Source organism: Castor canadensis, chromosome 14, assembly GCF_047511655.1.
Source record: "Castor canadensis chromosome 14, mCasCan1.hap1v2, whole genome shotgun sequence".
Classification (NCBI taxonomy): domain Eukaryota; kingdom Metazoa; phylum Chordata; class Mammalia; order Rodentia; family Castoridae; genus Castor; species Castor canadensis.
In genome coordinates this window covers 104,172,378-104,194,181 of record NC_133399.1, presented here as the reverse complement: position 1 = coordinate 104,194,181, position 21,804 = coordinate 104,172,378, and the positions used below count along the sequence as shown (strand labels likewise).

Genomic DNA, 21,804 nt, shown 5'->3' with positions numbered 1-21,804 from the left:
GCTTCTCTGAGGGGAAAGGAAGCCACAATGGAAATTAAGAAGCTCCAATTTCATTGGAGTTCAATTATTTTAAAATAAAAAATAATAAGTTTCCTTAAGTTAGAAAGGAAACATTTAGTTCTCACAGGGTTAAGAAAAATATAGAATTTGGATAGAGTGTTCAATTAGTCCCATGTTACCCAAGGAAGAACTTTTATGTGTCTATCACATTTAATTTTGAAAATCAAGAATGTAAAGTGACATTTAAAAAATTTAAAAATAAGAGCTTGTTTTTTTTCTCAAGGAATTTCTATGACCCCTCCATTGCCTTTTGAACCTCACACTCACAATTTGCTTCTTGACAGTCCAAATACCACTGGCCTCAACAAACACCCACTTAGCTACTCACTCAGGACCAACTACAAAAGATCAAACCCTCCTGAAAATGACTTGTATGTTCAGAACAGGAGACTCCAGCTCATCTAGTGAGTGGGAACGTGACTGGACGTCACAGTGCGTGAGAAGCAGACATCTTTGCATCAACATGCAGTCTTCCTTATCGAAATGTTGGATGTGGGCAGTGTTTCACTTCTATGGTTTACAACATGGTAAGTTAACAGCCAATGAAATCAGCGATGGCTTTTCATTCACATGAATGTCTGATACTGTTCAGCAAAGCCTTGGATCAAAGATTTTCTGTTTCAGAGGCAACACCTGAAAGGTGGGTTGAAGATGTTGCTACCATTATAAGACAGACTGCCTGGCTTACACATTTGATTCCACTGTCTTAGTTAAGACACAAACCAAGAGCCTCTTGGCCATAGGTAACCATAAATTCAAAGTTATTATTGTGATTAATAATAAATGTATTTTGTCAGGTCTATGAAGCATGATGGTGCATTACAAAATGAATTATCTTGATTGTGCAGAATACTTTCTCCCTAAGGATGTAAAGGGGGATACTTAACAACCCAAGTGTGTGGGGGGGGTGCTGGAGCCAGCAAGCAATATTGGAGGCTACATCATAAAGGAGCCATTGATGCCTCTTAGAGTGGATTCTTTGGGGGCACAGAAGGATACTATCAAGGGGCTTTTAGTGCATATTTGCTACAGTTGATATCCCTAGAATGCTCAGATTCTTAGTGGTCTCTAAATGTTTAAATTCTTAAATTCAAGCATTTATCACTCTTCAGGGACCTCTGTAGGATTTATTTACATTTGGAGGAACACTATTATCAGAGTTCATTTTTTAAATATTAGCAGAAAAGAGTGGTCTAGTTAGAAGTATTACCATGAATGCAATTCCTTAAGACAAATCTCCAACTTTTAAGAAAAAATGCCACCTGTAAGCTGTAAATATGTACATTAATTTTTCCCCATGGTATTTGCTTTGGCTGTGACCTATCCCAATATTCAGTTGAATAAGGGCTAAAAATTGTCAAACTAAATTCTTGTTTCAGAGCTGAACTCTACTGCCAGTTTGAGAAAAACACACATCCAGGTTTAGGGAATATGTTTTGTTTGTTTTGGCTATGACACAGGGCAGAACAGTTTCCATCCCATTCGAATGCATTCAAGAGAGTTTGAAATATTGCACAATAAAAGTCATTCATTATATCTGTCTCCTTTCCCTTCCAAAAACAAAAATGGCTACCCAGTTCCAAATCTGCACAGGGGGCAGGAAGAAGGGAGGCAGAGGGTCACTGGAAATCGCCCAAGACTAACACCAGGTTTTTCAGGTCTGAGTTAGGGAATATTTCTGAAATCCTTCATTCCCAATTTATACTTAAAACAAGAAAAGACGCGATTGGTTGCCCTGAATTATTTGCTGTTGTGAACAATGACAAAATGGACACTGAGTTTGTTCAAATGGTAGGCAGAAAATTATACATTTTACATTCAAGAGCCTGGTCTCTGAATGAAGCTTACTTGAACTGAAAAAAAAAAAAATCCTTTTAACTCATTTTCTCCATAGAGTTTCAAATGCTTGACATCAATTTTCTACTGAAAGAATTATTCCATTGTTTGAAGCATGCATTTGGAAGGTCAGCATTTTTGCGTCTGATGATATTTAGCAGTTATTTGATGTGCATAAACAGAGAAGAAAAGTGACATTTATTTCCTCATTTACCAACAGGCACCTAGGAGATCAGAAAACTAGAAACAGTTTGGTTTTAAGTGGCACAACTCAGAAATGCCACTACCAAGTCTCTATGTTTAAGATTATGAAATATCACCGAAGTGGAATGATTTCTTTTAAGTGGGATAAGCCCATGAAAATAAAAATTATTAGATATAGTAAACAGGTCTAAAAGTTACCTTTAAATTTCAGAGCTTAAAAACTCACACATGCATATACATAAGAATTTGGAACTTAAAAAAATTTATGTAATTTTAATTTTCTTCTATTAAATCTAAACCCTAAATGCCAGCTGTCTTCATCCATGAAAAATTACTTCTGTCACACACTGTGAACTAAACAATGTAGCCGATATGTACTTTGGACAAATTAAAAAAAAAAAGACTTAAAAATCAGTTCAGCTGGTCATTGGAAATTTTATGAAATCCCAACGGAGCCTTACAAGATGCAAACTTGTATTTTTCTTCAATGTTCATACTTGTGTATTTTCCCTTTTCATATGTGATATAATTCTTAAAGTAGCAAAACAGAAGCAGTTCCAGAAAATACTTGAATTCCAATTCCCCCTAAATTTCCAAAAACCTTTCTAATAAATCTTTAAGGTCATAATCAGGATATTATCCTGTTTGAAGATGTAGAAGAAAAAAATATTTGAATGACAATAATTACTTTGTCTTCTCACTTAAGCTATTATGCTACTTGTATTGGTTTCATAAAAAACAGAAAAGCATCAAAGAATATACAAAAATAAAGATACCAGTGAAGATACAAACCTGAAATTGTTAAGCCTTCATAAATTAGCAATAATCTTCAAATAAATGTAAGACAAAACTCTACTTTTTTTTTGTATGTACAGTTATTTTAATTTAATCTGAACACTCAATTGATCTAGGATTTCAAAGCCAGAGTCAAAATTTTCAGCGGGGCAGAGACCTGGTAGCTTAAGAGATAGAAACACATAAGCTTCGGAGAGATTTCTTTAGGATTTTACATATAGTTCAAAAGTCTCACATTCATTTTTCATCCAGATGTGTTCATAGGTTAGAATAAAAGCAAGTTGTGAAAACTACCCAAAGACATGTAGGAGATGAAGCCAGCCTAACCTACAGCCTCCTGTCAGTGAATGATGAGGGCCATTTGGAACAGAAAGTGTCTTTTATCTCCATTCCTCTAAAACTCCTACTGGGAACTTGTTCAAACTCCCCTTCTTCCAGAAACAAGCAAACCTGCACGATTGAAGCTGGTGCCACCTCAAGGGCCAATGGATCTGGGGTTATCCTGGCCTATTTTGTCCTTCTGCCCCTTGGAGAATACTAGACCGTGATCATATTTAGAAATGAATGCCTGGCAGATGTATCAATAAATATATAATTTGCCTACGTGAGATGGCCAAGTGCAGGGAAATTTTCCCATGTTAAGGAATAACTCTCAAATGTTAAGATTACTTTCTAAGCATGGAGTGGCAATTTTTACACTAAACCAAACTATTTTAATTTATGAAGATAAATCAATTTGTTGACTTTTTTTTAGAAAACTTGATTTTGAACCTTACTTTAGATCTTAGTGCTATCTAGACTGCAGTGTCCAAAAATGGGCAAATGAAACTTAGGGTGACGGTGTTACAATTTTAAACCACAAACTGCAGTGAACTAGTTTACGGATGAGCAGGCATCCCAGGGAAGTTGGTTTTCTTACCATCTCTCCGAGAGCCTTTTGTCACTGCCTTGGCTCCTCTGCAAAACGTGATCAGGTCTGGGTATAATCAGAAGTCCCAGATAGGTTTGGTTAGCTAACCTTTTGCTTCGACTGGCCTTTGGCCACTCTCCCACCCCCACCCCATGAACTTTAAACACAAATTATGATAAAAATTCACAGTAAGGGGAGGGGACAGCTTTCAAGATGATGTGATATGAGTATAATAATAGACGTACAGATCAACAGAATAAAATCCAGTAAAAGGCCTACACTTACTTATAAGTCTAGTGATTTCAACAAAAGTGCCAATGTAATTTAATGAGGAGTGGAATGGTGCTGGATGATTTCCTTAAAAACAAAAATCACACTCTCACCTTACACAACAGATAGAGATGAACTCAAAGATTTTAGACTGGGATAAGAAATAAATTCTAACTTGTAGAAGAAAACTAGAAGAGAAAAAAATTCTTTGTCCCTTGAGTTAAAGATTTCTAAGACAGGACATAAAAAGCATGAGCCATTAAAGAAAAAAAAAAAAGATAAATTAGACTTCAACAAAATGAAACTTCTCTGTTCACCAAAAGACGCTACTAAGAAAATAAGATTAGCTTCAGACTGGGAAAAAATAGTTTGAGGAAAAATATCCAGTAAAGAACTTAAAACCAAATATACGAAGAACACTTTCAACTCAGAAGACAACAGTAACAACAAAAAATGTGAGCAACAGACTTGGGTATATACTTCAATAGAGAAGATATAAGGGTGGCAATAAACACAGGAAAAGGTGTTCAACGTTATCTGTCATTGGAAAGTGTAAGTCAAGGTCACTAGGACAATAGTACTGCACACTTATTAGGATGGCTCAAATGTGGAGCAAGTAAAACTTACTGTTGGTGGTGCCAGGAACCTGAAATGGTACAGCCACAATGGAAAACCTTGTTAATTTCTTAAAACAGTAAACATATATACCAACCATACATTCCAGGAATCCTATCTTTAAGTATTTGTCCAAGATAAATGAAAACAAATCTATAAAAAGAGAACCATTTATGAACAGCTTTATTTGCAATGACCAAGCAACATAATCAAAAAATCCATAGAGAGATGAACGAATGATGGTACATCTATAAAATGGACTACTACTCAGCAATAAACAGGTATCAATTTATAACATGCAACATGGATCTCAAAAGCAGACACAAATGGATAAATACTAGTTGATCTCATTTTCTTACAGAATCAAACCAGCAGCTGAGAAGGGTTGGGTTGAGGGGGAGGAGATTGGTAACACAGTAGAAATGTTCTATTACTTAACTGTACTGTTTGCTCTTTTTAGAGTAAACGTTACCTAATGTTACTTTATCTCAGTGAACTTGGCTTTCAATCTAAAGCAGAATTAGGCATTAGCAATCACTTTCTCCTTGCTATCCCAGCTCTAAGTCTCAGCTCTAGCTCTAGTGAAAGCGGGGAAGCGAGAGAAAATACATGCTAAGTGGCATGACGTATTCGGGGAAGAAAATGAGAGAAAAGGCAAAGCTTCTAAGTTTGTAAGGGGGAGCTTTGTCACTTAAGGTCTACAGAAGAGAACTTAGCTATTCTTATTTTGTCTTACTGATATTTCTACACAAGCCCAGTGTGGTAGAATTTTGGGTAGCAAAATGTGGAGACATGTCACATCCCTTACTAAGGAGATGGCTACCTAAATGACAGATGCCATTCCATCATTCCATGCAGGGCTTAAAAAAACTGAAGTAGCACTAAGGCTGCCCGAAATGACATGCATACTTGTGATACTTTGTTGAGGATTAAAGCCACATTGTAGAATGGCACATGGAGGATCCCAGGAGAAGCAACACACCAGGTTAACACAGTTTAGGGAAAGCTGTGTTGAGGATGGTGAGGTTGTACAATGCCTGTGTAGGGAGAGGGAAAGGAAGAAAACTGCCAGTATTTTACCTTTTAATTTTGTGCTCTGCCTTACTCAACAGACACCTATTATTCCTGTGATAAAAATGAGTGAAATAAAGGGAACCACAGACAACAGCTAGTAGGAGCTGCCTGGCCTTTAGGCTCTGCACAGGAAGGGACACTTGAGATGCCACAGTGCCATCTTCTGGAAGAAACGGGTATCTGCACCGATGGAGGCAGAGGAAGCAGGCAGGAAAACACTATTCTGAAGACACTTTTGATTTAACCACTAGTGAAAAGAAATGGTAAATGACACAAACATAATCAAATACAGAAATGAACTTTTCCCAAAGTTTTGACGCAAATGAGAGCTAGTAGATAAAACTGACTTAACGAAACCCCCAGAACTGTAGGTGCTGGGAAGTAAGGACGTGTTCAAAGTTCTCATCAGCACTTCGGGAGGGATGAGGAAAATGAAGCCCATGAAAATTTTAACATTCAAACACAGTTAAGTTGCTGTGTTTTCATGAAGTAGCAAGCGAGAACAAGTATCAGTGGGTTTTTAACCTCCATCCTTAACAAAGCAGAAATGCAAAAATTATTTGTAAAACCCCAAACTCTCTGACACTTAAGTTTCTGAAAGATTTTTTTAAAAATTACTAACACCAAAAAAGCTTTATAAGAAGTTAATTCTTATTGTTTTCAGTGGTATTGATTTGACAACCATACCAAACCATAAATGGGAGGGGGGGGCCCATAAATAATTTACATGTAAAAGATAAAAGAAGTTTCTAGACAATCCACCCTTGAGCAGAAGAAATTGGGGATCGCTTTGCGTGTTAATGTAAAATCCATTAGCTCCGAGCAGCAGGAGTTCCAGACCTGCCGGTGCCAAGGCCTCAACAAATAGTCCCTGTCTAGGAGGGGGAAAGGGCCACTCAGCGGGAGCTTTCTTCCCTGTGGTGTTATTTATAGGGAGCTCTATTTGTTAACATGTTTCTGCTATCACGGGGAGCAACAGCTTAATGATTTAAACCATTGCAGAGACAACTGTTTAATGATACGATGATTTATATGCACTCACAAATTCCAGATAGGCAGCAATTTAGCTTTTCAATCTGCTGTCACAAAATAGCCATAGGAAATATCGAAAAAGCTTAACTAAGGAGAGAGGCCATTGCAGCAGCTATTATGAAATAAAAAGTTAAAACTGCTGGAAGATGGTGTTAAATCACTCCCTCACCATCCTGCTTCATGTTAGTAACCTAATTTTCTAGAGCCCCTTCAAAAGTTGCTGCTTTTCAGTTTAATGGAAAGTGATGAATTAAATCCTAAATTACCTGTGACTAATTTGAATAATCTGGGAATCTAGCCTTTAAAAGATAGTTTCACCAAATCTCTTTCCCTACGTTCAAAGCACAAAAAAAAATCTTGTTTGCAGGAAAAAAATGCTTTCACATTAATTATTTCTAAATTATATATTCATTTATAATGGTGGATTTACAAAACCTTAGCTATTGAAGGAATTTTTCTGCAACTTCATTTAGGATTTGATTTTTAACTTTAACTATTAAAGTAAAACTTTCATTTGAGCCAGATAAGGCAAGTCAAAACCTCTCTTAAACTCAATCTAAAGAGAAAACAAGTTTTGTAATTTCCGTTTTCCTGTTAAAAAATTTTAGCCCTTTTTTTTTGCCACATAGCCCCCATTTTGTCTTCACGTTTACATTACCTTCATTTCCATAAGGTTCTGTCACTGGGTAAGGGGCGTGGGGCGGGGGGGAGGGGGTCTCCCTCAGTTTTCCAGTTTCCATGCAAAATCATCCCAACTGAGATCCACACGTGAAAGGAATGTCAAGGTGTCTCACAACAAGGAGTCCCACAAGGTGGAAGTTTTAGCAAGGATTTATTTTAGTATAACAAGATAAAGCAGGGAGAAGTGGGGAAAAAAGGGAGACTCCATGCAGGAAATACGAGACTCAAAATGGTGGGAAGGAAGAAGCAGACACAGCCTCTTGGCTCTCAGTCTTTACTTCCTGGTTATTTCTAATGTCTGAGTCTGGTCTTTTCAATATTTATTAGCTTTAACTACTGTCTCCTCATCTGACTCTCCTGCTTTAGTTCCATTATTTCCACCAAGTTTTCTTTTGCAAAAGAAAAATCAAAAACCCAAAACTTGAGCTGCAACCAGTCAGTTCTAAAGGATGCTTCTGACAAAAGTCTAACCCTTCAGTGGAAAATGTGTACTTACATGAAATAAAACTTTAAAGACCTATTGTTGGATCCAAACACAATCCTTTTAGCAAAATACTGACAAAAACATTTACATCTGCGGGAGAGAAAACATTTAATAGAATGCTTCCTTTTTTGAATACTGAAGAAATTCACTTATTTCTACTTAAAAGTTGATTCCACTCAAATGGTTTTATTTGTTAGATACCTGTGTGGCACTGAGGGTGAACAGAGGACACGGGGAGTGAAAGGGCAGAGCAGGGCACATGGTTGCCTTCTCTCTTGGCCAAAGCTCAGCTGGGCGGTCAGCTCTCCCCTGGGTCCAGCCCTCCCGAGGGTAGTGGAGAGCTCTCTCCTTTCTCCTGGAGAAATGCTCTTCTCCTATAGCCTGTTGGCTGAGTGGTACTGTGAGTACTTGCCAGTGTAGACCCACAAAAGCTTTTCCTTCTTCTCCCTGGTGGACAAGGGTCAGCAGCCAGGCTCTCTTCACCCGAGATGGAGGGCAATGCTCCTGAGTCTTGCCTGGAGGTCAGATGTCCAAATCCTCTGCTGTCAGATGTACTTATGGTTCTCCTTTTGGCTTTTGGGGCAGTGGAGGGAAATGGAAGCGATACCCACATGAGCCCTTTACTTTCCGAATCTCTTTGGAGCCTGGTGCTCCGTCGCACTTTGGTTTCACTGTCTGATCTCTGAAAGGTTTGCTCTATGACATCAGATAAATCTTTACACAGTTCCGAAGCTTCTAAACTAATTTCTACAGCACTTCCCAAACTGCAGGAAGGTTTGTCATCCTTGTTTTGTTCCAAATTTAAATTCTGATCATCAGAATAATACACAGAGCGTCTTCGATGTTTCCTTTCCCTACAACCCCTAACGCTGCTACTTTCTGCAGATTTTCTTAGCAAAGCCTCACTGTGGTCTACAAATTCTTTTATATTTCCACTTAGGACATCTTCTAAATGGTTAAACTCTTCCTGTGAGTCAGGCAGTTTCTCCTCTGTAGCTAAGACTTTGTCCTTTCTCTCACACTTGATGTTTATATCTTTTTCCACATTTTGATCAGCAAGAGAAAACTCCTGACACTGTGGGATAAAATCAGGTTTTGGATTGTGTGACATAATGTGTTCTTTGGTCCCAGATGCACAAGGAATCTGACTATTGTCAGTCTTGGTTTTTGGTTCCTTTTCACTTTCCAACTTATTTTCGGTTTCTGGAATATTTTTCCTGTCTTCAGTGTCCTTGGCATTTGTACTTGGCTCTTCTCCACAAGTAGCACTGCCAGCCAGTGCGGAGCTGTCTGTGTGAGAGCAGAACACAGACATGTCAGCCTTATCAAGTCCGGGGTGCACAAATGAATCTGGGTGCTGAGGCCAAAGGATCTGTCTTTTAACTGGAGCTTTTGGAGGCTTTACTTCTTCCAGTTTATCATTTGAGTTGAAATTGTCTATGGGCATGGAAGTAAGTTTAAATCAAATTAGAAAGTAACAGGCACTCTGTTATGTAACTGTGCCCCACTGTACTGTGTGTTTTCAGCTTTCAAAAATTACAAGACCTACAAATGTTACATCGTACTTGTCCTCATCTGTCATTCCCTTTCTCTCTAAGCTCTTCCCCTGGCCACAGGTTAAGAAAACAGACATTCAATGCATGAAATGATAAAACACACAACTCCAGACCTGGAAAATGAGACCGGGGCCTTACACGGCTTCCTCTATTCTAACGTACTTCCCATGCTGCAAGGTCCATTTCCTTGAAAATGAGCAATATCACGCTTCTAAAACCTTTCCATCAACATCTCCCCTGAAATAGAGGAGAGAAAAGTCTGGCACTCTGCGGGATGTGAGGACACAGTAGACAAAAGGGAACACAGCTCCCATCTCCCCTGTGAAAAAATCTCTTTAAAGTGCACTCCTTCAGATGGAGTTGTGCGAACTTCACTGTTTTAAACGCTCACACTCTATTCCTCAGCCTTTGATTAAACTTCATCCTCCTGGAAGATATGTCACTGTGGCCTTTCATAGGTGAAAAAAACCCATTGTTAATGTTTTTAAGAGTGGTAAGTAACAAGTCTTAAAGGAATCCTGGCTTCTGGAGTTCTAAATCTCACAGCTATTAGACACCATCCCTTTTATCATCTCAGATAATAAGGTTCTAAAAAAAAAGTTAAAAAAAAAATCAAAACTGGAAGATATACAAAACAAACTGAACCAAAGTATAAAAAAACTGTTTCAATCTGAAAACATATCATGTCTTAGGTACTTAGTTAGTTAGAGGTTAACATGGGTCAGTGTTACTCAATGCCAACCAACAAACAGGTCATTGGGTTCTTTTACAGATTTAAAAATGGATATTAATGTATTTTTCTAAAATTCAACATACTTAAAAGGAAAAAAGTCTAAGCCATTAAAAAGCTACAAACTACAGCTTCCTTTTTTTTAAAATTATCACTGTAAGGAGATGTTGCTATGTGTATTTAATGCACTTTTCCCACAGTGAATGGGGAAAGGGAACAAAGAGTGAAATAGCAACAAAGAGCATGAAGAGGAGACATGAAGTACAACTTCGAGGACAATGACAGGTTACCTGAACATGTCCTTCCGATGCTTGGACCTGAAGGTATCATTTCGTAGACCTCAGGCAGCTCAGGAATAGGGCTCAGCAGGGGCTTCTTGGAAGCAATTTCTCTTTCCCCATATAAAGGCTTCTGGACTCTTTTCTTCCCATTTCCTTTCTTCCTGGAAGTTTTTAAAACCTGAGATGATGTATTAAAGCACAGTAGTTGACAAAGATGTAGCATTATGTACAATTTGGACCCTTCAACTTCTAAAACTTCTCTTATTATTAGTCACACGTTATTTTTTTTTTCCCAAAATAATTTTTAGAGAAAAACTTAAGATCAATTATTCTATTTAAATTTTAGGGGTTTGAATCATGTATAAGGGATTAAGGTAATTTATACAAAATCAGATAAACAGAATTCAAAATCAGAAACAGAATCCAATTTATAAAATGTGTGGTAGTTTTCTCTATTTCTACAAAGATTTTGCCAAAATAAATGCTAGTTAAGTGAAGATACAGATTACATGCTGCAGATCTGGACAGACCTGAGACATTTGAAATTAGCACGTGGTTGTACAACACAAGATTAACACAGCCTGAGTTACCAACTGAAAGGCTATGAGAGGTTGTTTTCTGTTACAAGTCTGGGTGAAGAAACAGGTATTTAAATACTATATGAAGATAACACAAAGCTAGCTGAACAGAGTCAAACAACAAATCATGATTAAAATGAAGAAATCACAGGTGCTGGGGGCAGGGGGTGTAGCAAAATGGAAGAGCACTTGACTAGTAGGCAAACACTCTGGTCAAAAGAAAGAAAAAAAGAGGACAGGCACTGGTGGCTCACACTTCCAATCCTAGCTACTTGGGAGGATCCAGGTTTGAGGCCAGCCCTGGCAAATAGTTTAAGAGACCCCCATCTCCAAAATAACCAGAGCAAAATGGACTGAAGGTGTGACTCAAGCACTATAGTACCTGCTTTGCAAGCAAGAAGCTCTGAGTTCAAACTCCTGTTCCATTAAAAAAAAAAGTCACAAAACGGATTTTAACAGGCACAAGTAGTAGAAGATTAGGGGGTGAGGGCAAAGTTTTGGTACTGATTTTCAAAGATATGAGCTTCTAAGAAATTAAAAACTGCTTTAACAATTTTCAGAATGAATAATTACATTTAATTCTGAGTGCGGGTTTGAACTCAGGGCCTCATACTTACTAGGCAGGCACTCTACAGCTTGAGCCACTCTGCCAACTCTTTTTCTTGTGATGGGTTTTTTGAGATAGTGTCTTGTAAACTATTTGCCCAGGGCTGACTTCAAACTCCAATTTGTCTGATCTCTGCCTCCTGAGTAGCTAGGATTATAGGTGTGAGCCACTGGTGCAAAATATATTCTATGTTAAAAATACAAGAAGGACCATTAAGAGCAAAAGGAATGGAAAATACTCACAGACTTTCAACATAAAGCACGTTTTTGACAATTAATGGTTCCAGAAAGTAGAATTTATTCAGACATTTATGGAGAAACTGTTATAAGCCAGGTAATAAAGAGATTGGTGTGAGAGCGAAAAACACATAGGACATGGTCTTTAGGAAGCTCCTGGTCCAGAGGCAAGTGGTCATGACACTTACATAGCACCACAGACTCCATGTGGCCTGAGAAGGTGGGTGACCTGGCCTGCAGAGGTTAATAGACAAGGTCCACAGAAAGGAACGTCCCAGCCAAAGCGCATGAGAATTGTTCTGGCCGATCATGGAGGTGGGGCAGAAGGGCTTTTGAAAGAGAAGGGGACAGCAGGAATTCTAAGTGGGGTGCACAACACAGAGCAAGGGTGGCACCTAGCATTATGTGGCCAGACATCCAGGTAGGAGTAGCAGCAGAACACAACAGAGGGAGGGCCCCAGGATGCAAAAAATTGAATGAAAGCAAGGAAAGCTCCTCGAGTGCCCCGTAGGGTGTGAACGCCCTTGCGCTTAGACTGAGGATCATTTGGCTGACCAGCACAGAAGACTCAGGTGAAAGTGATGGTGTGAAAGAGTGGTTGAGATTCAGGAGCACAGAAATGGCACAGAGCTGTGTGCTCCTTGAAATAGCTATAGTTATCTTGTAAAAACAAAACCAAGCACAACATTCCATGGAAAAATAATTTTAGAACTCTACAAGATGAATGTTCCTCTTGGTGATGTACAATATACATTCAACATAAAATTCTCTGAGAAGCTCTCTGTGTAAATAATCTCTATACACATAAGGAAAATGCTGGGTTAGATATTTTTCCATTAAACTTTTTTTTTTTTCATGGAACATCTGTTGACATTCCATGAGCAGATGGGGGAATGCTGGCTTGCTCCGTGGATGTGGAAGCCAAGAGAAAAGAAAAGCCCTAAGGTGCGTCTCATAGATAAAGGACAAAAGGGAAACACTTGGCCTCTGGTGTGAGTATCCTGGGTTCAAGTCTTGTCTCTACCACTTCTCTGCTTTATTACCTTAGCCAATAACCTCAACTCTGTACCTCATTCTTCTCTGCAAGATGGGAATCACAGTAGCACAGGACTGTGGGAGTAATGAGTGAGTTAGCATGTGAAATGGTTAACATAGGCCTAACTCATACTAGGAGCTGTGTGCCAGCTACTCTTGTTCTAAATTCCTTCCTGTTGCATTGAGAATTGATATGGGAAAAATATGTTAAGAAATTTAAATCATCATATAAAAATTATTAGCTATAATGTTGTATGTGCAACCATTATTTAATACATGCATTCACTGTGGAATGGCTAACTCAAGCTAATTAACAGATCCATTATCTCACATACTTCTAGTATCAAACCATGGTATCATCATGGGCACAGGCTCTACATAACATGGTCGATGTCATCAGGTTATAAACTATAGAACAGTTTCTGGTTTATTGATAAGAAAGAAAAACACATCATTTTTAGCATGATTTAGTAAATTTCTGTTCATACAGATGGTCCCTGAAGCTACAATGGTAGCCAGCACATATATAATGGCTACTTAAGAAACACAATCAACGCACGAATCTCAAGGGAACACCAAGCTTTCTGAATATTTGCTAAAGTGGAAAAGACTAGAATGTTGTTTTCTCAAGGTCTTGAGCCAGTAAGTATGTGTACAAAAGGATGATAATTAAAACACCCCAGGTTGTCTGTCCTGAAAATATTTCTATCAGCGCTCACCTCATCCATGAGAAGATTTCATTGACAAAGATGAAGAACTGACCAAAATTTGAACTTTACCCCAATACAAAAACCTTGCAGAGAGAGAGAGAGAGAGAGAGAGAGAGAGAGAGAGAGAGAGAGAGAGAGAGAGAGAAAAGCCACATAATCTGGAACTCCAAGGAAGCCATGTGACCAGAAATGCTGAGGTTAGTGTATGACTTGAAGCAAAGGATAACTGAAGGTGTAGCCCCCAAGCAATCTTTCTCCAAAATCAGACACAACTTCTCATACAGTGAAGGAGGTCATGAAACAGAAGTATGGTTACCATTTGCTTTACTGGCATAATTAAAGACAAACTTTTCAGAGAATGGCTTTAAAATTATTTTAAAAAGCTTGTGCCTGTAGTCCTCGCACTCTGGAGGCAGAGGCAGGAAGATCACTTGAGCCCATGAGTTCAAGGACAGCCTGGGTAGCATAGAGAGACCCCCCACCTCAAAAAAAAAATTAAAATGATTCAGTAGGTGGCAACCAAACAGTGCAGGAATGTTTACAATGACAAAGCACACATTTACCTACCCCTGGTGTGTGTTAATTTTCTGGTTCCATTGTAGTTCTTGTGGCTTCCTCACACTGTCATAAGTCTAACTCCTTACAACGTGAAATCTCACATACCTCCAATGTACAGAGAACAGTGCACTGACTCCCATGTACCCATCAACTAATTTCATCAATTACTAACATGTAAAAGTCGTGATTCCTTTTTAACCCCCTTCCCAAGATTCTTTTAAAGCAAATCCTAGACATTACATCATTTCACGTGAAAATCCCATGGTGTCTCTAAGAGATAAGGAATCTTTTTCCTTTCAAAACAATTACAAACAGAGTTCAGCAATAAAAAAGGAACTCTTGATGCATGTAAGGACCTGGACAACTCTCTACAGAATTAGGCTGAGTGAAAAAAAGGCAGTCCCTACAATATACTTTGTTCATACAAAAGTTCTCAAAATGACAAAATTGGAGATGTAGATTAGTGGTTGAGCAGGGCTGTGGGTGGTTAAGTAGATGCAGCTCCAGAAAGGCAGCAGGAGAGATCTTTGTGATGAAGGAAATGTCCTGTATCTTGACTGTGTCAACCACATCCTGGCTGGAAATTTTACTATGGTTTTGCAAGTTGTCACTTCTAGAGAGAAACTGGGCAAAGGGTCCATGGGACTTTTCTGCATTGCTTCTTACAGCAGCATGTGTTCCTAACATGACCTCAAAACCAGACTTCAGTTAAGGAAAGGACACACACAAAAACAGCCCTAAAAGTCCGCGATTTAAATTTCTCCCACTGGCACATAAATGCCCTTCACGGTTGTTCACTTCAGAATCCCAACTGGTCTGTACACATTCCACTTGGTTGATGAATTCGAAAGTCACTTACTCTAAAGTTCCTTCTTTCTCCCCTCTCGCCGTTTATTTGGTGAATGAACTGTAGTACCTATCCTGCAAAATCAGCTAAAACCTGGATTTGGTTGACTCAATCACAGTATATCTTGGTCCCTGTGCATCCTGTAGGCTGGTCATTACACTGCTAAGCTTGATTAGACCCCATCTTGACACATCAATATGCAACTTGTATAATTTGTACAATTGAAAAAAATTGCATATATTATGTATATATTTTGATATATACATACATTTTGCAATGATTGAGAATTAACACTTACTCTTTTGTGAAAAGAACATTTAAGTTGTGATCTCTTAGCAATTTTCAAGTAGACAGTATTATGTACCATGGTTGTCATGTTGTACAGTAGATTTCCAGAACCCATTCACTGTAAATGAAACTCGGCACCCTCCCTTTAACTAACATGTCCCCAATCCACCCACTCCCCAGCCCCAGCCAAGCACCATTTGATTCTGTTTTTGTAAGTTTAACTTTAGATTGCACATACAGTTCTTTCTCTGTTCCTGGTTCAATTCACTTAGCATAACACCCTACAGATTCTTTCATGTTGCTGCAGTTGTTTGAAAAAACCTCCATACTGTTTTCATAATAGTTGTACTAACTTAGATTATCATCAGCACTCATTATCTTTTACCTTTTTTGCAACACCCATTCCAACAGGTATGAGGTAATAACTCACATTTCCCTGACGATTGGTGATTTTGAGCACTATTTCATATACCCGTTGGCTATTTGTAAGTATTCTTTTTGAAAAATGTCTATTCAGGTCCTTTGCCCAGTTTTTAAATTGGGCTATTTGCTTTCTTGCTATCAAGTTGACTTCCTTATATATTTTGGACAACATTATCAGATGTGTAGGTTGCCTGTTGAATGTTTCTTTTTGCTGTCCCAACAGCCTCTTATTTAAAGCCTTCAGCACCTGGGATGACTATTTCTTTTTTATTTGTTAGCTAAAACTCCTCTCTATAAAGAACTTTTCCTCACCAACTATCTGTAGTAGGGCTTTATTTTCCAGTTTTCCAAAAAGTGAGGGGGTATTCTAGCAAGGTGCTAAGGTGGCTTACTTTTTAGAAGACTGTGAACTTACATGTGACCTGCTATTTCATGCTGGTTAACTAAGCATGGCAGTCATTCTTTCTGATGGTCACACTGTCTTGTCTTTGGCCAGTGAAAGCCTTGTCACAATGGCTATGTCCCCAGTGTTTTGTAGCTTCCTTCTTTGTACTCTAGTAAGGACCCAGGCTCCCTTTCTGCACTTGCTGTTGTAAATTTGAAAGCAGACTCTTTACCATGGAATGCAGACCCTCTTTTAACTGGGACATGGCAATGGCAACCTATGGATGAGAGATGCTTGTTCATTCGAAGCCTTATCAGTGGACAGAGCTGAAGTCATCCTAAATGGAAAACAACATAGTGAATCCATACTGATAGTTCTGATTCAAATTTAGTCGAAGTGTCTGATCTGAAATTTTGACTTGTAGTGAAGTCTTAAATCTTAATGACAGTGAAAAATTGCTTTTGCTTTGTTATAAATTGAATTCTAATAGTACAGGTGCCTCATCCAGTTGGTTTGCTTCATTTTTGCTTTCAATGTTTAGGAATTGTTCTCTTTCCATAGTTTTGATTTGTGTCAGTCATATAAAAACTTAAAAGCACACATCTAAGGAAGTCTAGCTCTCATTCCAGTCCCTCTGTTCCCCCCTCCACCATTGATGAACAGTTTTGATTGTCTTTGGTTTATCTTTTCCCCTTTTTAAAAAGAATGAAAATACTCTCTATGTGTGTATACATGAGCGTGTATGTTCTTTTCTTAGGCTAGGATTGCCACAACACAGTATCAGACTAGGCAGGCTAATGACCTTATGTTCTCACAATTCCGGACACTGGAAAGCTAAGTCAACGTGCTGGTTGGTTTATCTGAAGGTCTCTCTCCCAAGCTGCAGACAGCTTCCCTGCTGTGACCTCACGTGGCCTTTGCTCTGTGCACATGCATCTCTGGTACCTTTCTCCAAATTTCTTTTTATAAGAACACCAGTTAAATTGGATTAGGACCCACTCTAATGACCTCATTTTAACTTAATCACCTCTTTAGAGACCGCATCTCCAAATAGAGTCACATTTTTAAGTAGTGTAGAGTTAGGACTTCAACCCTTAACTTGGGGCAGGAGGCAATTCATCCAATAACTGGTAGGTAACTGCATGCATCATTTTATAACTTGCCTCTTTCACTGAGCAGTAAGTATATTCTGGCATCACTCCATAGCAGCATATGGAAGTTTTCCTCGCTACTTTCTAAAGCTGCATAATACACCTTGTAGCACACTGCAGTTTCTTCAACTAGCCTCATCTCAATGGACATTCAGCTTGCTTTTAATCTTCTACTGCTCAGTGATGCCATAACTTTGTATGCATTTTTAAAAATTTTTTTTCTATGGATTTTTGAAAGCTTCCTAGATATAGGAGTGCTATATCAAAGGGTAAATAAGTGTTAAGTGTGGCCACATACGGACAAATTCTTTCCCATAGAGATTTGAATCACCAAAAAATGTATGTGTATGACCTGCAGCCTCAGCAGCAGAACACACTCACAACTGCTGGACTGTTGCTAATCTGCAAGGTGAGATTACAGTACCTGGGTGCCTGTTAGTTATTTTCTTATTATGGTGACCAAGTCTGAACATTTCTTGTATGTTAAGACTCAGGTTCATTTCAGTTTGTGAATTGTTTTTGTAACTTCTGGAGATTTTTCTATAGTTGTTCCGTTTTCTCAATAATTTGGAAGCTCTTTAAATAGTGACGTTAACCCTTTGTGCTTGATTTGATTTGCAAATACTTTCCCAAAGGTGTTTTTTCAATTTTCTTGTGGAGGCTTCCCTCACCCCCCATGCAGGTTCCATCTTGTTTTGTTCAAAAGTCAAACTTTCATCTTTACTCTCAATTATTTCTGGTTTCTGAATCATATTTTGGAAACTTTCTCCATTTCTAGGTTCTAAAGGAATTCACTCTTGAGGATTCCAATACTACATCCAATTTAGTAACTGCTGACACCCTATCATGAAGGACGAGAGTATTGCTCCAATAAACTAAACCTTTCCTATAATTGGTTCTTATGTTGGTTAAATTTAAGACTTCTATTTGTTTCTTTTCACCAACTTAAAAATTGTATCTCTTGAATCCCAAATCTGTAAGGTGATAATTGTAATTAGCCAAAGGGCTTACTATGACCAATCATTATTGTACATGCATTAATTCATTCATACTCATAACAAGCTTCTAACACAAGTGTAATTACCTCTGCCACTTTACAATCAGAGGAGTCAAGATTTTTGCCAAACACTCCATTGGGAGGGAATAGTGAAGCCAGGCCTGAGAATCCCAATGGCCTGGGTTTAGAGCCTGAACTCTTACCCACTAGACTGCTAAGGCTCACACCCTTGCTTCTACTTTTCACTTCATTATAATCTGATTGATAACATTCATATTGTCTTGTACCACCACCAAGGTGTTAGAGCTTTGTCCTCAGCTGAAAAACTGAGTCTACACCATTAGGACTGTAGAAGCATTTTCCATTACTTTGCCAAATACATAGCTCACAGTCCTTTCCTTTTCTTTAGGCCCCTTGTGGGGGACAGTTCCTAACACCATGCAATTTACTTTTCCTTATACTCCATTATTGCTTGCCATCACTCTAACTAAAAGTTTGCTTCGTATCTGCTCTGAAACTTTTACATGGACTTGCATCTGAATAGTGTGAAATTGCTTTTTCCCTTACAGGACACATCTTCTAGTTCTCAGTCATGGGGGTTTTAGTTTTTCCTTTTAGAGCCCCTTCTCCAGAGCACTATTTGCTTCTGTTCAAGTTTGGACTGGCTACTCTTCCAGGTTGGCTGAGCAGCTAAAGTCAGTGATTTCCCTTGAACTGTTCTCCTGAATTGCTAGAGCCACTGTGTCCTGACTTCTTAAGCCCGCTTCCTTATTTTGCTAGAGCATCTCATCCAGTAATGTCCAAAGAAAGGATAATTTTCAGAGTCCTTGACTGTCTGAACGTCTTTTTCCTTCACACATTCAAGAGTTTGACTGGGTATAGAAAGTGAGCTGAAATGAAGTTCTCCTTTCAAGTTTTAAATGTCCTGTTGAATGACCTTCCAATATTTTAGCTTCTGCTCAGTTTGATGCCTCTGTGATTGATTCTTGCTTCTTTGAAGGAAATGTCCACTTTTCTCATGGTCTTCACTGCTTAGTTTTACATTGACATATGTAAGTCCTAGCCTTTTTTATTGCACCAGGCATCCAGTAGGCTCTTTTAACGTGAACATGCCTTCCTTCAGTATTAAGAAGTCTTTTTGTCCGGGCGCCTGTGGCTCATGCCTATATTCCTAGCTACTCAGGAGGCAGAGATCAGGAGGCAGAGATCAGCAGGATCTCAGTTTGAAACCAGTCAGGGGATATAGTTTGCCAGACCCCCCCATCTAGAAGAAACACTTCATAAAAAAAGGGCTGGTAGAGTGGCTCAAAGTGTAGGCCCTGGTTCAAGCCCTAGCATCACCAAAAAAAAAAAAAAAAAAAAAAAAAGAAATCTTTTTGGACATTTTCTTCCATTCTATTTTTTCTTTCTGAGATCCTGTGAAGTCTCCTAGATTGGTCTTCCACATCTCTTACTATCAGTCTGCCTTTCTTTTATTCTATCTTCTAGGAGACTCCTTAACTTTATTCTCCAGTCCAACTACTAACTTGCAAACAGCAGAATTAACACATTAAGCAACTCCAGAGTGACTTGTCTTACCAATGATGAGTGATCAGTTTAACAGGTACAGTTAAGGATTCCCAACACCCTGTGACCCAGCATGGCGTGCCCAGATGGCCAGGCTTCAACAATAGCAAAGTCATTCTTGCATTACTTTTCCAGGATTGCTCTCTCAAGGAGGTGGAGCAGGTCACTGAAACTTACTAAACCATCTGAGATATACCATGATGAGGTTTAGAAGACATGCAAGTCTCTGGTCATGTGGGTGACAGACAGTACCACAACACGTGACTCAGGATTATAAATGCATCTCAGGATCACAAATGCAGAGGCAATGAATCCTTCATTTTTTTTTTTTTTTTTAACCTCCCTTAAAAATTCTTTGACACTTTGCAGTTTTCCTTCAGCACTGGTCTTTTTACTTGAGTATTTTCTTCTTTTAATTCTGGATTGCTATTCTATACCAACTACCTTGATGAGCCCAGAACACAATCAAAATATCCCCGAATAGGGTTCAAATGTGATCAAAATGTAAATAGAAACATGTCATTATCTAGAATTAGAAAGGACAGGCAATAGAAGCCAATTTAAACCTCTGATTGCTCAATCTCACCTATAAATAGGAACAGGAACACTGCTCAGAGTCTCTGGGACCACTTACATCTCCAAGTTTCCTCTGCTTCCTGGACAGCTCATCCCACTCATTTAGAAAGGGGGACCCCAGTCAGACCTCTTATGGAAGGCCACCACCTTATCACGATTGTCTCTAAGTCAGTTGTAGGAAATGGGCTCATCCTGCTTTAGTGGCCTGCTTGGTTGTGAACCAGCCAGACATAGTAGTGCAGGCCCACAGGCCATAAAAGCTGAGAGGACTGTGTCTCTGCTGATGTCACTGCCCTTCATCTTGAATGAGGAAATGGTTACAATTCCCCATATTTGTACACCGGAGGACCCAGATCTGCTAGGACCACACTATAGCGTTTACCTGACTCACTCATAACCATCCCATGCCATGCTAGGGGAGGGTCTGTTCTTAACCTAGGTGGGTGTCACCACTTTTGCTAGTCCTCTGATCTCTGCCATGGCATATGTGAACTGTAGGGAGTGCAGTGACCACTGTCCACTTCCTGTAGGTTCAAGGGCCTAGACAACTTGCTGAGGTCCACTAGCATAGCTGGCATAGGGTGTTTAGCTAAGAGGACCGTGGAGGAAACATGCAGGCCAGCCGCATGTTCTCTGTGCTGCCCACGCCTCCTAATTTTCTATTTTTTAGAATTATTTTTCTGATCCTTATTCATAGCATCCCCTTTTGTTTTATACAGATGATTTTCTTAAAATCTGTATTATAAAATGTGTGTGTGTGTGTGTGTGTGTGTGTATTTCTTCTTCCCTTCCCAGAGTCACCATTTTTCTAGGATCAGTTTTTTTAAGTCATTAGTATTGATCTGTGTCTTTCATGCTATTGGCTCCATCAGTGATCAGATTCCTATTTAACATAAGGTTGGATAAGTTGGTATGGTTTTTCTCTGCTTTCCAGCTGTCTCCCTCCTACATGGAAATTCTCCCTAGGAACTGTGTGGGACAGGGAAGGCCAGGGCAGAATGGGGAGTGCCAACTGTCAGGCTCTGTTTAAGGGCCAGAGCTGGCTGTCAAGACTGTGACACTTTCCAACTGCTAGAATAAGGACTTGAACCTAGATGACGACATCTGTTCTGAGCATTGGGTGGGGAAGTGGAGTGGTGTGTCAACTGGAGCAAACTGTTCTGTATATAGAGCTTCAATTTATCTGTTTTGTTTTTTTCCCCCATACCACTTCTCACTCTCACCATCCATTGTAGCTGCCAATTCTGGGCCCAGAGTCTCTTGGGAGTCCCAAAGACAGGCTGGCTCCTAGATCCCTCTAGTTTCCTCCTAGCACATTC

At 39.1% G+C, this 21,804-nt stretch overlaps 1 protein-coding gene across 3 annotated transcripts in view; it reads right to left on the bottom strand.

Annotated features, from left to right (window-relative positions):
* Window positions 1–4,534: 4,534 nt before the first annotated feature.
* Window positions 4,535–21,804, bottom strand: part of Cdca2 (cell division cycle associated 2) — a 41,036-nt gene continuing 23,766 nt past the window's right edge. The window contains exons 14-15 of one of the 3 annotated variants that reach the window (XM_074055189.1): window positions 10,538–10,706; window positions 4,535–9,251 (exon numbers count right to left, since the gene is read on the bottom strand). In XM_074055189.1, the coding sequence (XP_073911290.1) occupies window positions 8,260–9,251; window positions 10,538–10,706 (1,161 nt within the window). In that variant the 3' untranslated portion in view covers window positions 4,535–8,259. Of the gene's footprint in view, window positions 9,399–10,537; window positions 10,707–21,804 lie in introns of all 3 variants that reach the window. The other 2 variants (XM_074055188.1, XM_074055187.1) reach the window with 2 other exon arrangements.